General features: G+C 29.6%; 1 protein-coding gene across 1 annotated transcript in view; it reads right to left on the reverse strand.

Moving 5' to 3' along the window:
* The window catches only part of LOC114124898 (uncharacterized), a 36,285-nt gene extending 27,322 nt beyond the window's left edge, over positions 1–8,963 (reverse strand). The window contains exon 1 of the mRNA XM_050203546.1: positions 8,102–8,963. Within this exon, the coding sequence (XP_050059503.1) occupies positions 8,102–8,630 (529 nt within the window). The 5' untranslated portion in view covers positions 8,631–8,963. The remainder of the gene's footprint in view (positions 1–8,101) is intronic.
* Positions 8,964–16,456: the final 7,493 nt, after the last annotated feature.

Here is a 16,456-nt window from a genome sequence, read left to right on the forward strand (position 1 = left end):
CAAAGATATATCAAATACTAATCAAATCTAGGTCAAATTAGTTCAAAAAATAAGGAACATTGATGCCGTTTATCCCTCTGAAACTGAACTAGGTACACAAGAACCGAAATACACTGATATAGCGAGCAGAATATTCAGGTAGAGATTACACAGCTATACTAAAATACTAAAGTCAGATACTTAATTTACTGAGGTACATGAACTCCGATCGTGGATTACTGTGTTGAAGAGTAGGGCGATATCAAACTCGGATTTAAAAAATATAAACAAGCTTCTGATTTAATTTTTGCTTATTTTTTAAGTTTTTTTAACAAATTATAACTGTTATTCAAAATGATCGATACTGCTTTACGCACAAATGCTGAGTTTAAATCTACAGCGGCTGATAACTAGCGGCTATGATATCGACCATAAGCCTATACTTTAAAGTATAAGGTGCAATAAATATCTATCTATCAATAGAAAAATCAGATGTCTTATATAATATTATAACACTCGTACTTATTATTATTAATTTATTTTTTACACAGCGTTTATATTTTGTACGCTTCATAATTTATTATAAACAAATTGCCGTTCTAGATGTCACGTATTCGCTGCAATTAACACTCGGTAATTGACTCCCATTAAAAACGATCATATTATTATGTGCCTGGAAAGATCCTATTATATAATATAGTGACAACGACCTTAAATTGTACACACATAAGACTGTATATTTTGTACATGGTACATTGATACGATACAAAATATTACGACTGCAATGTCGTGCAGTGTGGTAAGCTGCAGTAATTAGGGCTTAAGACTTATTGAGAACATCGCGTTATACATATCGTATAACGACGTTATTTTCTTGCGTTGGCGGGACGGAATATTTATAAAATTTAAAATGTACAACAACAATATAAAATGACAAGTGATATAAATCATTATTACTGTTGCGTTCGTCCAGGTCTCCCACCCTCATCCCTACCGATCGAAAATGAATGGTCAATATCATAAATTATTTTAATTTAAGGTCGTCCGTCTCTTGTATATATAATATGTATTATTGTAGTTTAATTAAATATAGTTGTCGACGTTTTCCGCGTAGGTATATTATATTATGTTTTTAATTTGTATTCATCGTCTCATCGATACCGACAGTCTAAAACGTCTTTAGATACCATTTGCTCGTTCGTTTCAGTAACTTTAAACATCCACATTTTAGGAAAAACCCCACATACGTCGTCTTAAAATGTAACTTAATATAATATTGTTTAATGTTTATGATGAACGGGTTTTTAAAAAAGAAATAACTAATTAATTTTAAAAAACTAGGAACCATTAATAATTATTGTCATATTTTATAAATTCTTAAAGAAAATTATTAAAATAATTAAAAATTTTTTTTGATAAAAATTTGAAACAAATATTAATCGTTTTGATAATATTTCACGAAGTTTTATAAAAATACTGTAGACTTATTTGTTTAGAAAACATTATCATTATAAAATTATCCATACATAAAAATATAATTAACGAAAACCATATAATATTATAATGAATACTATGAGAATATTATGTTATTTTTGTGGAATTAATAATTTATTATTAGAATTCAATGTCTTAAGCCATAATGTGTTTGACTAACTCGTATTTTGTTTTAGATGATTGGAATAAAAATTAGTTATGCCGCAAATACGCCTAAAGAATGATGAAAAAAATGTCCTCGTAGTACTCACATCAAAGGAATTATCTAAGTAACCGAAAAAAAAATTGTACTCATCGTGTTACCCCCTCTTATGTTTTTTTTTATCCTAAAAGTTTGCCAACGTATGTACAACTATTGCTAATTAGCTCTATAGTATCTAACCAGTCAACACTAATATATTTATCTTTATGGAAACATCAAACATGCTTCATTAGTTACTATTATAATCAATAGTAATGGATTGAAAATAAAATACCAATAAAGGCTAAAGACAATAATCAATAATTATAAGTTACAACTATCTCATTGTGTCAATTAGTAATGACATATACAATATACTTAATAAGTATTTACATTTTGTTGTTGTACAAAGTATGAATTTAAGTAATGGATCAGACTTAAAAATCAAAATATTTTGAGTTGTATATAAGAAAATATTTATTATAACATTATTGCGCAATTAAGTTAATAAGAAAAAAGCTTATTGTTTTTAAATAATAGTCAATACAAAAGATTATAGACAAAACGGTGCAATTTTATTACTATTTACGATTATTGTTTCTTTGTTTATACACTTAATTACTGCCAGATTAATATACAATATATACATTATATTCATATTATATTATTATATAAGTAGGTACCTAATTATTATACGGTACGCCATATTCTATAGTATCTTGCACATACATAATGCTTTTATATTTGTATCTACGGATTATTAAGCACCGTCAAAACATAAAATCGAGTTCAAGATGGTTTGTATGTAATATGTATATAAAATAGGTATCAACTACATGTTATAAAAAATAAGTATAGTTATTTATTTATTTTTGTAAAGTACCGCATATATTATAACTATAAAAATGTTTAGCAATAAAATTAATTAAATAATATTAAGTTAGTATAACCATATTATATTTCATGATAATAAAAACTGTCTATAGGTATATGTACGAGAAATCAAATTTAACGAATAAATATAAATGCTTATTTAAATGTTAATTTTTAAGATTTGTGTTGTAGTTTTAATATTATGTAAAATATTTCTTAATTTCCTTTTTAACATATTTAATACATTTATATAAATCTTTTACGTTTAATGCCATTATACGAAGTACATTTTCTTTTATAAATGTTATCTGAAGTTTATTTCGTGTTTTGTATTCAGTATTATAAAGGGTTAAAATGGATATAATAACAATAACAAATAATAATCAAAAATAAATGCAAGATCAAACGCAGCCGCCAACATAATGTATTTATTTTGATACGTCCTCTCAACCCACAAGTCTACGACGGAAATCGGCATAATATATAAGAACATTATTTTGAACATTAAACACATGAATGTTAAATATCTAACTATTAATAAAAAACATTAAGTGCATATGTAAAGGTATTATAATATATAATAACATAAGGTGACTCACCAAGCATAATATACACCCTAAAGTTTTACTTTTAATAATGAATTAATTCAAGTTCTGATTTTTGGAATTTTTAAATATACTCAAAAACCATATTTTAAATTCTTGTTTTTTAGTGATAAAACTGTACGTTTTCAAATGAGAACCCCTTTTTTGCTGTTGATTATTTAGTGAATAATTATTTTGAAAATGTTTATGTACCGAATTATAAATTTGAAGACATTTCTCAGTTATTAAAATGTTTATATAGTAAGGTTATTGGAGTCCAATAGTCATTAAAAATGGTTTTACAAAAATATAAAATAGATGTCATATTAAACCTAATATTTATTAAATTAGGACTATTCTTACAAATCATAATAATTATTGTTGATCACATAATATTAATCACTAAAACGTTAAAATCACTATACCTATTATAGCCTTTATATCTTTCAAACTTATTATTTTTGGTACACAAAGTTAAATAATTCAAAAATGTATTTTAATATAATTATGGTTCTGATAGACTCCTCAACATTTTCAGAAAAATTATCCACTAAATAAATTACAATAGAAAAATTGGTTCAAATTTGAAAAACAGAAGTTAGTATCGCCACAACATACTCTTTCAGGTAGTATACAAAAATGAAAACTACCTTCAAATTAGAAATTTGGTCTTTAAGTATATTTAAAAATTCTTAAAATCAGATTTTGAATAACTGCATTATTGAAAAAAAAAATGATGTAGGCATATATGATTAATCACCTTATAATATATTGTATAGCATGTATCGATCATTTAATTTTAACGGAGATTTTACATACCTAAATGAAATGTTCAGATCTTTATAATCAATACGACATAATAAATTGCAGGATACAACCAATCTTATTCACTAATAAGTTTAACGAAAACATATTTTACCCGATTGAAGTTGTACATAACGTAATAATGTAAAACATAATCAGGAAGAGTTTACATCTTAAAAATATAACTATACGTGGTATGCGTTATGCAGATAATTATTTATTTTATCTAGACAACAATATTTTTTTTATACATCAATACCTGATTTAAATTAAAATAATATACATATTTCTTTTTTAAATGAATATATTCTTACCTGTAAATTATCAGCTATTTTATACTATAAAATTTATTTTCAAAAAATATATATAGTGTTGCACATACTTACCTTTATTGATATCAACAATTCTATGAAAAAATAAAACTACTATGCATTGGTGTGTCAATAATTAATTTTCATCGTACCAATGCATATTTAAAACATGCTTTATATTGTTATATCATTATAATATTGTTATGTAGGTACTAGGTAGGTATACATTTAAATATTACGTGCTTAAAATAATTCCGATTTACGTAACTTAAACACTTAATAATCATATACCTTTAAAATATAATTTTGTTTTTTTAACATATTAACATGCCGACTATTATAATATACTATATTCGGTCAAAATAAAAACAAAAAAAAAAAAATAGTCTATAAAACAACGGTTAATATTCTAATATATTTTTCGCTATGGTACAATATCATATATCTAATACTGTTTTGTTTATTTTCATTCGAAGGTTTATTAGAGGTGTTCTATATCGGCAATTGCCGATTTTTCAAATGCTTATAAACGTAACAAGTGTAATCGCCACTGAATATGACTGTACTACATGGAACTACCATAGTTTGTCGCTAGTTCTCTATGTAGAAAAAAGTCCCAAGAGTCTCAAAAGGCGTATAAAAATCTCAACGAACTGGAAAGCGATTAATTATGTTGTCGCGTGAGCAGATGTAGCTCATGAGTTACGAAAATATAGCATAAAGGTGACGACCTATGGTCGATTTATCGATAAAATCGTAAGTCTAAACGTACCTACCAACAAATCGTATAATTTGTGATATAACTTCTTCCCTAAAATAAATACTTTTGATATTAAAAAAGAATAATGCGTATCGATTAAAATGGGTTTGGAGTAAAATTTGTGTCAGATTTTAATCGGAAAAAAAATATACATATTATTATAATAAAGGATCTTTCTCGTACTCGGATGAAAATATTTCCACCGGAATTCACACACCATCTGTAGTAACTAAGTATAGTTCCATTATATAACCATAACCCACCACACCGTGATGACATCGCGGTCGAGAGGAAATCCGCACGTATCCCGCTGCGAACGGTACATAATATACCCACGTAAATATTAAATACACATATAGGTATGACATTAACGAACGTCATTGTGGAAAATCGTTTTGTTTTTATACGTCTGCGATTGTGTGTCGCGGACAACAGCGGCGGGGGGGGACGTCATGTATAATAGTAATATTAATAATACGCTAGAGTGAGTATAGGTAGGCGGGGCGTAGCGGTACGTATAAGTACCCCAAAGTATAATAATAGAATAATGACGATATAATAATAAACCTCTATCGAGCGGGGTGCCCCCCCCCCCGAAATCAGCAGGAGCCGAAGTTTATAAAATATTATACCGGAGCAGGTGCGCGCGCACCGCGTATATAATATACATAATAATAATATAATATTATGTCGTCGGCACGTAGTAAAAACAGAGACGTATAATAATATAATATACATTATTATTATTATTATTATTATATTATATATTTAAAGACCGATCGGCGGCGTCGGTGGCGGCTCACAAAGGCGCGGGACCAGGGCGGCGGCGGTGGCTGTGGCGGCACACATCAAAACCTGTTGGCTCGTGGCTAACCCTCCGGCCCACCGCCGCGCGGTTCTTTGAGGAGCTTTGCCGATCACCGGACGCCGACGCCGCTGCCGCCGCCGATCGTACAAAATAATAATAATAATAATAATAATAATATGTAATGTAATATTTTATTATAACTCGCGTCGTACAGAATACACGATGGGAAAAATCTAATAATATAATATACGTTTTAATGTTCGGAACGATAACACGTATAACAATAATCGTATCACATAATATAATAATATCTGTGTTTTGTTGTGTAAGCATACTCATTTAATAATTTATAAGTCTGACAACTACGTTTTGCACGACATGTTTTGACCATCGGCGGTGCGACTTACGGGAAGGATTTGTGAATTTCGCAAAAACTGCAGAACGCGCGACCTTAGATTATTATGCGCTCGCCGCTCAACAGTATACTGTAAGCGATTTAGTCCGTGAAAATGTACGATAATTAATGTTTTAAAAGTGCAAAGATAAACCTCGAAGTATCGGTGGATAAATTTAGTCGTTTGTTTCGTTAGTTGCAGTGAATTAGTAGACTTGATGTCTCGACGCTTACAGCAACAAAACATAAGATAGACGCAAAATTATTCCACGTTTTCTTAAAACCATTATATAATTAGGAATGAAAAAGAAAATGTTGCAAGTGAAAACAAAATGTAAATTTAAAGTGTATACTCATAATATTGCTGTGTCGAATAGGATTTTGAAATATGCACTTTTATAATAAATACAGGAATTTGGTTATCGATTTACATATACCTAATTAAAATGGTTTTGAGTTTGTGGTACGACTTTCGATCGTTCTTTTTCAAAGACATGAGTCTCTTAATTTTATACTACATAATAATTTATGTATTTATTTATAATATGAGTGAAAAATTTTTTATTTATATTATTATGATGGTTGTAAATATATTTTTACAACTTAATGTTTTTTTTATAATTTTCACTACCTACATGTAATTATATTATAGCAACTATTACTATACGTTTTTGTCAAATTTAACATTTTACTTCCAAGTTCTACAAAATATTAAAATTTCATCAGATTTTGATATTTGCGAATATAAGTGCCTAACAAGTATAACAAGTTATATCTTGATAAAACTACGTTGCTGATACATTAATATATGACATTATAAAGAAAATAAACATAAATTTAAACTTGTATGTTTAATGTTTATCCTTCGAATACAAATCGAAAAATTATTAATATTTTTAATTCACACGCGCATAAACATTTCAAGATATTTTCATTGATAGTTTGGCACATTTTTAAACCGTTTGCATATAGATATTCAGGTCAATATCAGATATAAAATTAGGAATTATAAAAAGTTGATCAAAGTTGGAACTCTTCGCAAAAATTATAACCTCCGCTCACTTGTAAATCGTAAATATCAGTCTATAGGTATATGTGCTTAGACATAAACAGTAAGCCACGTGTCTTGTATGTTGATTATAACGCGCAACGCGAAGGAAAACAGACTATATTTTTGTAATTTATTTCTAATAATTCTCATATATCTTAATAATATAGGTACATAGTTTTAGAAAAAACATCATTTACCTAATAAAGTTAAAAAACTAATATTTTATACATCCATCGTTCCGCAAAAAAAAAAAATGTAAATATAGAAATAACATGGTTTAATACAATGATATTGGCTCAACTATAGTAGTGTGTCTTTACCAAGACAGTAGAGATGATTGATCGCGAGGCCATTATTTGCTTAAAATAAAAACAAAAGAAAAAAACCAACAAAAACTAGACATTTTCAACCGAAACACGAATGACACGAGCGTTTAAATCATCAAACTTTCCGCCACGCCTACAGTGAACAATAATAAAGTGACCCTAATATCAACAATAATCCTACTCAGTGGCACAGAATTCAGTGGCGATAAAACGTACTACCTAAGGTGCAGCATAATATAATCATCGACCTAATATTATGTCATACTTGTGCGTATTATAATGGACCTTCCCCAACGTACAATTTTAATTAACGAACTTATTTATTTTTTGGGGAAAAAAATACAGAGCACTCCTAATGGCACAAACTACATTTCTGCGACGAAGGTGCCCTGTATTTAGCAACAGTTTCACTGCACGTCAGGTATGCAATCAAGTAGTTAGGAAAACAATTTTAAAAATAAGACGTCTATCCAAATATTATACTATTCTAATAAATAATATTTATTATTGTGTATATGTGTGTTATACATGCGTACCTGTGTATATTCCTTCGGTGTCTTCGCACTTCCACACCGTCACACCCACATCCACGTAGAACATGAACACGGGATGGCCGAACTTGTAGGCGGGGAACGGGTCGAGCACCAGGAACGCGTCGTGCGGCTTCCCAGTGAGCTGAGCGTCGCTGTCCAGCAGCACGGCGACCACGGTTTCGTTGCGGGGAAGCAGTCCGCCGAAGTACAGACGCACGTCCTTGGCCGACATGTCGGATAGCTCGTGACACTTGACCGGGTCGTACGCCTCGTAACAGTTGTGCGCCACCAGCCGGGTGAACGCCAGGTCGGCCAGCTCGTACACGACGTCCGCCCTGAGAGCGGCGGCGGCGGCCGAGACGGCGGATTCGGTGGTGGTCGTGGTGGTTCCGGCGCCCGGGGCGACGGTCGAGTCGTCCAAGTCGTCGGAAGCGGAATCGTCCGACGCGGAAGCAGAAGCTGAATCGGCAGCCCAGATCAACAGCAGCACTGCGGCAGCTGCGTAACGTCCGAGCAGTCGTCTAGACATCATGACGACGACGACGACGACGACAAGAGTAATATGACGATATCGGTGTGAACGAATCTCGCTCGGGCTTGAGAAGCGAGACGAGACGTTATGCGAACGGTGACGAAGAGTCGATGGCCAAGTCGGGATCGAATGCTACAGTCGGATGTACTCTGCGGTGGGTGACGCAAGGTGGGTGTGTACAACTGCAGCAGCAACAGTCGGTCGGTCGTAACGGTTCGCGCGGCGATATGCTTATGCGGCGGGACGGCGACGTTTTCTGGCCGGCCAAGGGCGGTGCGCGCGCGCTCTCCGTCCGCGGGGAGGAGGAGACGGTGGGAGGTGAAACGTCAAGAGTTATAATACACATTATATATCCGTGTGCGCGTGTGTCTGTGTGTGTGTGTGTGTGTTATTATTATTATACATTATATTATTATATTATATTATATCGTCATGCGCCGCGTGCGTTACCCAACCCCCACCGCGGTCGTGGTACATATACCACCCCTACTCGGCGGTCGCGGACCCTTGTCGTCTGTCGGGCGTTTGTGTACGAGCAGTTCGTACGTGAATGTGTATGTGTGTGTGTGTGTGTGTGTGTGTGTGTATGTGTACAGGGGCGGAGTTTCGGTTTTACAAGCGCGGCGGCGAGAGATCAAACGAACTCGCCTCGACTCGTTAGTGGGGCACACACACACATACACACGAGCGCGCGCGCGAGCACATCACCTGAGTGTGTATAATGCACGATGTGTGTATACGGTCACAGGTAAATCCGGATAGAGACCGCCGCCGATTTCTAATTTCCTCTCTTTCTCTCACTCTCTCACGCTCGCCAGCCTATCTACGATTCTGACGCATCCGTCTCCGTTTCTCAGGCCTAATATAATATATTATACTTATATATATATACGCTACACACGTATATATATTGCGTATATACATGCGCGTCGTATGTAGGTACTATGTGCAACGCTCGTCTGTGAGCGCACTGCTCTCCGTACTCATGTGTTGTGTATATACCTACCTATGAGTCCGTCTCTCGTTCCGCCATCGCTATTCATCAACAACAAACGCCGCCAAAAAGACGAGCGCACACCACAATAATATAATTTATAATACCTATATATACGTACCTTTTTTTATTTTTTTTTTCACTTCACCGTTCTATATAATCTCTTTTGAGCCGAGCCGCGCTTGCACGGTCATATAATGTTTTTGACGCCCGGGACGACGGAGAAACATATAGGTACCTGCTTATATATGGTATCGGATTTCCGTCACGCGCGACAGCAATGGGGTTTTAAACGGTCCGCCACCGCGGCGACCCTTGATCGTACATAGATCGCACTGTACATCATACTAATATATTATATAATATATATAATATATTATATATATTTTACAAACCCCTTTTTCTGGAAATCAATATATATAATAGTATAATATTATTTTATATATATATATACCTTTATACGTGCTGTCGAAATCACAATACCGTTACCACGAAAGAAAATATACCTATCGTTATTATGTTATATAGCGCAGGTATAAAGCGGTAACCTATGTGTGCGCGTGTGTGTAGTGATGTAAGTACAATACGCATTGCCGCCGCAGTTTATTACGAGCGGTGATATTCTTGTCAGATTTTTTTTTCTTTTTGTAACTGGGGGTAGGTACTTCTCCTTTAATCTTTTCCGCTGGTTTGTTGGGTATGTCGACGTCGTTTATAAGATTAATAAATTATATAGATAATTTTAATAGAGCACTATTACCGCGTAATGGCTTATTGGCTTGATGTATAATATATATTTATTAAAGTTATTTAATATATATTTATATACTGTAAATAATCAATGGTAAGACTTAACGCGTTTTAGTGGCTCGATAGTGCTATGTCGTTTGTCCTATATGGTAACTAATGGTGTCTATTCTCTGGTACGACGGCATATCAGCGACAAATTAACACCAAATGGAAAAATATGGAAAGATTTCGATATTTTTTAATATTAGACAAAGTACATAACATTTAGTTGAGTAAAATTTTACGTAAATAGAAATAAAATGTTTATACATTTTACTTAATCGATTAGCTGGTAGCAATACACAAAAAAAGCTATTAAACGGAAGAGACTTGTTCACACATCGCACACGGTACGGCAAGCCGAAGGACTAAGGTTATATAAATGTACATTTTGAAAGTGTTAATTTAAATCCTTTTATTTTTAATCAGATAAATAATTTATCTTATATTATTGTATTAATTCAGTCATATATCAGCTTTTCTGTAAATACTTTCCTCTGAATTTTGGACGATCGCGTTGGACTTTTTTTATCAGAAATTGAAATTTTCCCACCTTGGTCAAATATGCATTTTCCTCAATTCCTCATAGTTCTAATCCCCGCAAATATGAGATAAATATCAGTATTTTTATAAACATATATTATATAATATGTCAGTATGTTAAATTTCAAAAGTAAATCAAAATAATAGTGTTATTGAATCTATAAAAATCATATTTTATTATAATTTATTATTTTAGCTATTAGCTATGTATAATTAATATACAACATAATATATTATGGGTGATTACTAGGGCTCGGAATTTAAAGCATATGCTTTTTTTTATACATAAATTCGTTTCACGTCATTCTGATTCTATATAAGCCATTTTTTTTTTCATTTTTTTTTTCATGTAAATGCTTTTTTTTTTAAATATTCCAGCTGTGAATTTTTTGTATGTTTATTATGCTATTGTAGTAAAAAGATAAATAATAATTAATGAAAAATGTAAAAATCCAGATTGCAGACTAAATGTTTATATTGGGTTGTTATTGTTTTCGTTATCGGCTTGTTTATTAAATATATTAAACGTATTGCAGATTATCGGTCTATATATAATAGCCCTCAGAACCCAAACGGTCAGTATGCCTAGAATATCGATATCGATCATTTCAAAATTTAAAATTTAATGTTGTAATTTGAAACTTCTTGTAAGAAGTATCAACTACTGATCACTTCAGTGGATGTAGAGATTTCGGTTTCTATGTATAAAAATATTCTGTCGGACAAAAGAGTCAGTTTCACTACGAAAAATCTAGAGAAAAACATGGTAAATAATTCTTTTTTTAATTCAAATTAATTTTTCAAAATTTTTATTCATTTTTATAACTAGTTCATGTTAATTTTTGGTCATGCTTTTTTTTTTAAAAAAAAAAATATATGCTTCTTTTTGCATTTTTAAAACAATCGTGTGCTTTTTTTGTTATTTATTATGCTTTAAAATCCGAGCCTTAGTGATTACTTTTGATTTTTATCTTAAAAGTATCAAAAAAAAAAAAAAAACATTTAGAGATAATATGAGTGGAAATTAGTATACAAATTATAATTATAATGGTTATCACACATTAAACAATTACATAATAACATTCATGGAATAGAAATGAATATAAAAAACTATTTTGAGATTAAAATTTGTTAAAATGCAAAATAAAGATTTCTTATTGTAAATCAAAAACACATGAAACATTTAATTTAATACTTATGTAATTTATTAATGTTATATAGTATTATTGATCATAAAGTAGTTATCTTTGGAAAACAATGTCAAGTGCATTGAAATTGCAGTCCTATTATAATTATAATAATGGTTTGGTCGTAATTACAATGATACACAATAGTGTTTAAAACAATATTAATGCTTGTAGTATACATCCGCTGCTTGTACAAAAATACAAAATCATTATCATGGAATAGGAGGGGAGGTTATGTTGCAATTCCATCTCAAATGGGTACCAGTTCAAGTCGTTTTTCACGATGCAAAATAATAATAAAACAATTTGTTATAATATTATATTATATTAATAGTATTTAGTTATAACGTATTACGCGTATTATTAACGTCATATCAAATAATTTGTTAGTATACTCTTTATAATTATTATGAATCGAAACTACACTAATTGTTTTTTTTTTTGCACGACCGATCGTTATACAATCAAACTGTGTTCATGCGATATTGCTTTGTCGTTATTTGTGAAATACATTGTATTAATACAGTTTTTTATACGAGAAAAATTCTTTGTCAAATTATAATTGTAATATTATTTTACAAGTCGGAAGTCGATATGTTATAATGTTATTCACGCATGTTCACGCCATCAAACATGCGTTTTTTCTTGCTGTTAATTATTTATGCCGAATTCAGATATGCCTCCGGTTTAAGGAAATTATAGCTACAGCTATAATGAACACATACATGATTCTAATTGATAATTATTAATTTACAAACAATAATTAAATATTTAATTTTTGTTAACCCATCAGTATGTAGCATAATATAAGTAAAATTTATTTGCGTACCTGCCGTACTTAGATGGTTAAATACCTAATTTTGTTTTATTCGTACGTTAAAAGTTAATTATTAAACAAACACGAATATTTTTATAATATACAATACAATAATAATCACGCGATGTGTTAGTTTTTCTGAAATATAATTTTGGAATTGACCACAAATAAATTTTGCTCTGCGACAATGTTCCGAACATTTATGAAACTATTTCAATTGTAAAATTTATTCAAAATAAATAATAACTAAAAACGGGTCTTTAGGATTGATCATACAAGTATATTTGAACAGTTTTTTTTTATGATTTGTAAAATCAATTACAAAGTTAGTTTAACATATTATTTAAATATTTTATTTTAAACTACTATAATATATTATTAAACATAAAAATATTAATTTGTCATGTCTGATATGTTATGAGCGTATCAATAAAAATATTTTTTATTTAGTGTATCTCACCGAGATAGATAAGAATATACTGGAGCGCGGACTATGATGTAAAAACGGGCCGAGTATTTTTCATTACCCCCACTCCTGTATGGCAAGAAATTGAACTTCCATACCAATAATATTGAAAGACTACACATTTTAACTTGACATAACTTTGGGATAAATGGTCGTATTACGTTAACTTTGGTATCAAAATTTTTGTTTTCATGTCTACTTAAAACTTACATTTACAAAAAAAAAAATTCTGAATAACATTTTTATTAAAAACAAAATTGCCCACGCTGTAATATAAATAGTATAATACTCGTCACACGATACCATATTATAATTTATATTATTTATAATGAATCTTGGAAAAAAAAGCCCCGTACCAACTAAACACATTTTTTTTAAATTTAATAATGTACAGTTTTATAAATTTAATTATGTAACATTTTTTTTGACATAGATATTAATAATATAATATATTATATAAAATATTCGTTTAATAATTTGTATATACTTTTATATCATAATAATATTTAATAAAATAATACCTACATCAAATATTTTAAACTATAGGTATAAAATATACATTTGAAGTATCTATAAGAAATTAATCATAATATAAATAACATAAAATAAAATAGATGTCATTTGTATATAATTTTAAAAAATGTTTAAGGGTGGTAAAAAATTTAAAATAATTGAAATAAATAAAAATAATTATCATAATAAAGACATTGTTTTCTAATGTTGTGGCTAACTATTAGAAATATTAGACTATTATTAGAAAATCTAATATGCTTATTGCTTATCTCATGCATAGTATTCACTATTTTTGTTTTGTGTATTTACAAATAACATTTTATTAATTATAAAGTAATTGAAACTTTAAGTTCATTTCCATGTAAAAATGGTTTTGTCATGTTCGGCCTTTGGATGTGGAACAACTGACCAAGGATAGTAAATTAAAATCTATTCAATTCCATAGGTGAATAATATATTATCTGATTATTATATTTTTAGTTTAATGTAGGTACTAGATAGTCTTGATAAATATATTTTTAATTTTTTAATTTAAAATCATGCTGTTTATTGCAATTAATAAATTCTACAACTGTTGTAATAAAATATAAATAAGTATCCAATTGAAACCCTAATTTTAATATCTAGATTCCCACTTAAAAATCCTGAGTTATTACAAAAATAAATAAAAATGTTGTTCAGAGTTTTTATTTTTATTTTTTGTAAATACAAGTTTGAAGTACACATAAAAACAAAAATTTTGATACTAAAGTTAACGTAATACAACCATTTATCCCAGAGTTATGTCAAGTTAAAATGTGTAGTCTTTCAATGTTATTGGTATGGAAGTTCAATTTCTTGCCATACAGGAGGGGGGGTAACGAAAAATAGGTCTGCCCGTTTTTCGTAACATACGAGCATAGACGAGTCCTCGCTTCAGTATATTCTTATCTATCTCAGTGGTGTATCTTAAGGAAATTTAGTGATAAGGTATTTTTGTATTTGATTGGGTGAACATAAATACATGATTGCGTATTTGTATCTAATATTCTAATACATAATAAGTACATACACTTCGAAGCGTGATTACCAATTGGACGTATATAAAACCGACCCACTAGTTATTGCCATTTATAGACAAATAACAATCTACACTTATTCAAGTAATATGGGTAACATTTATTTCAAATGGTCCTGCTATCTACACGCTATTTACAAAAAAAAAAAAAAATATTAGTCGAAGATCGTAGAATACGATGATAATATTAGGAAAACGGTTAAAATTCTAAGATGTAATTTTTTTAGGAACACAGATATGACAGGTTAGTAATTTAATTGAAACAAAATTAAATATTGTTCTTAGCAAAGACAACTGTATAAATAATTGATGTATTCTTCGAACTCGTAATATCAAGTAAAATTATAATAGTAGTAATTATAAATATTATGTTAAGTTCATAACAATTATTTTTTAAATTTTTTTTTTTTTTAAGCTTAACACTCACATAAAGCATCAAATTATGATCAGCATGAGCATCAATGCTTAACAACAAAACAATTATGCAAATCAAAAAGTAAATTAATAAATATACTGCAATATACATATTAAATGCAAATTTACATTCATAATATTATATACGAATAATACAACATACAACACCCGAGGATTTCAGAAATAGTTCAACATTTAATATTTTTATTGTCTCCGTGACGGCAAGATCAAACAAATAATAATAATAATAAATACAAAATTTTACACTACAGATAACCTAACCAGGGTTCGTAAGTTGATGAATTTGAGTATAAATGCGTAATTGAGCTTTTTTTGTTTTATAATGTATATTCCATAAATTATTTGAAAGCAAACTTTTAAAATTAAAATATATTTATAATGTTATACTATTTTATAATATTTAAAATATTAATGAATTACGTCATGGTAATTTTATTTGTTATATTATACGATATCAATATTAAAATATAATATAATACAAAGTACCTACTATATTATTTTTTTGTGATTTCAAGATAGCTATATAAATAGATTATATGTACCGACTACTTATAAAAATAATTACAGTCAATAATACAATAATGTAAGCGGGTACTTACTATAGTCTCCATACTTCTTATTTGCTTATGACTTAAGAGTTATGATTGTATATTTTCAAAATATTCATACCTGCAATATGATAATTATTTAATTTTTGTAAAGTTATAAAAATTAAAAATTAAATCATTCATATTCATATAATTCATCAATAAATTATTTTTGAATACATTTATAACTAAATAAAAATAAATAAATTACAGATATTAAAACAAATTTTAATGCATTGTTTTAAATTTTTAGGCTTTTATTAGCTCGCATAAAAACTAAAATATTGTAAAAAAAAACTGAAACATACACAGTTTGTTTGACTTTAATTTTAATTAAAGACTGGATTTATTTATAATATAACTAATAAATATAGGAACAAACGCTGTATTGAGACAATTGACAAAATACCATGTTACCTATTTTTCTGTGTTATGCAT

This window comes from Aphis gossypii, chromosome 3 (assembly GCF_020184175.1).
Source record: "Aphis gossypii isolate Hap1 chromosome 3, ASM2018417v2, whole genome shotgun sequence".
Taxonomy (NCBI): Eukaryota; Metazoa; Arthropoda; class Insecta; order Hemiptera; family Aphididae; genus Aphis; species Aphis gossypii.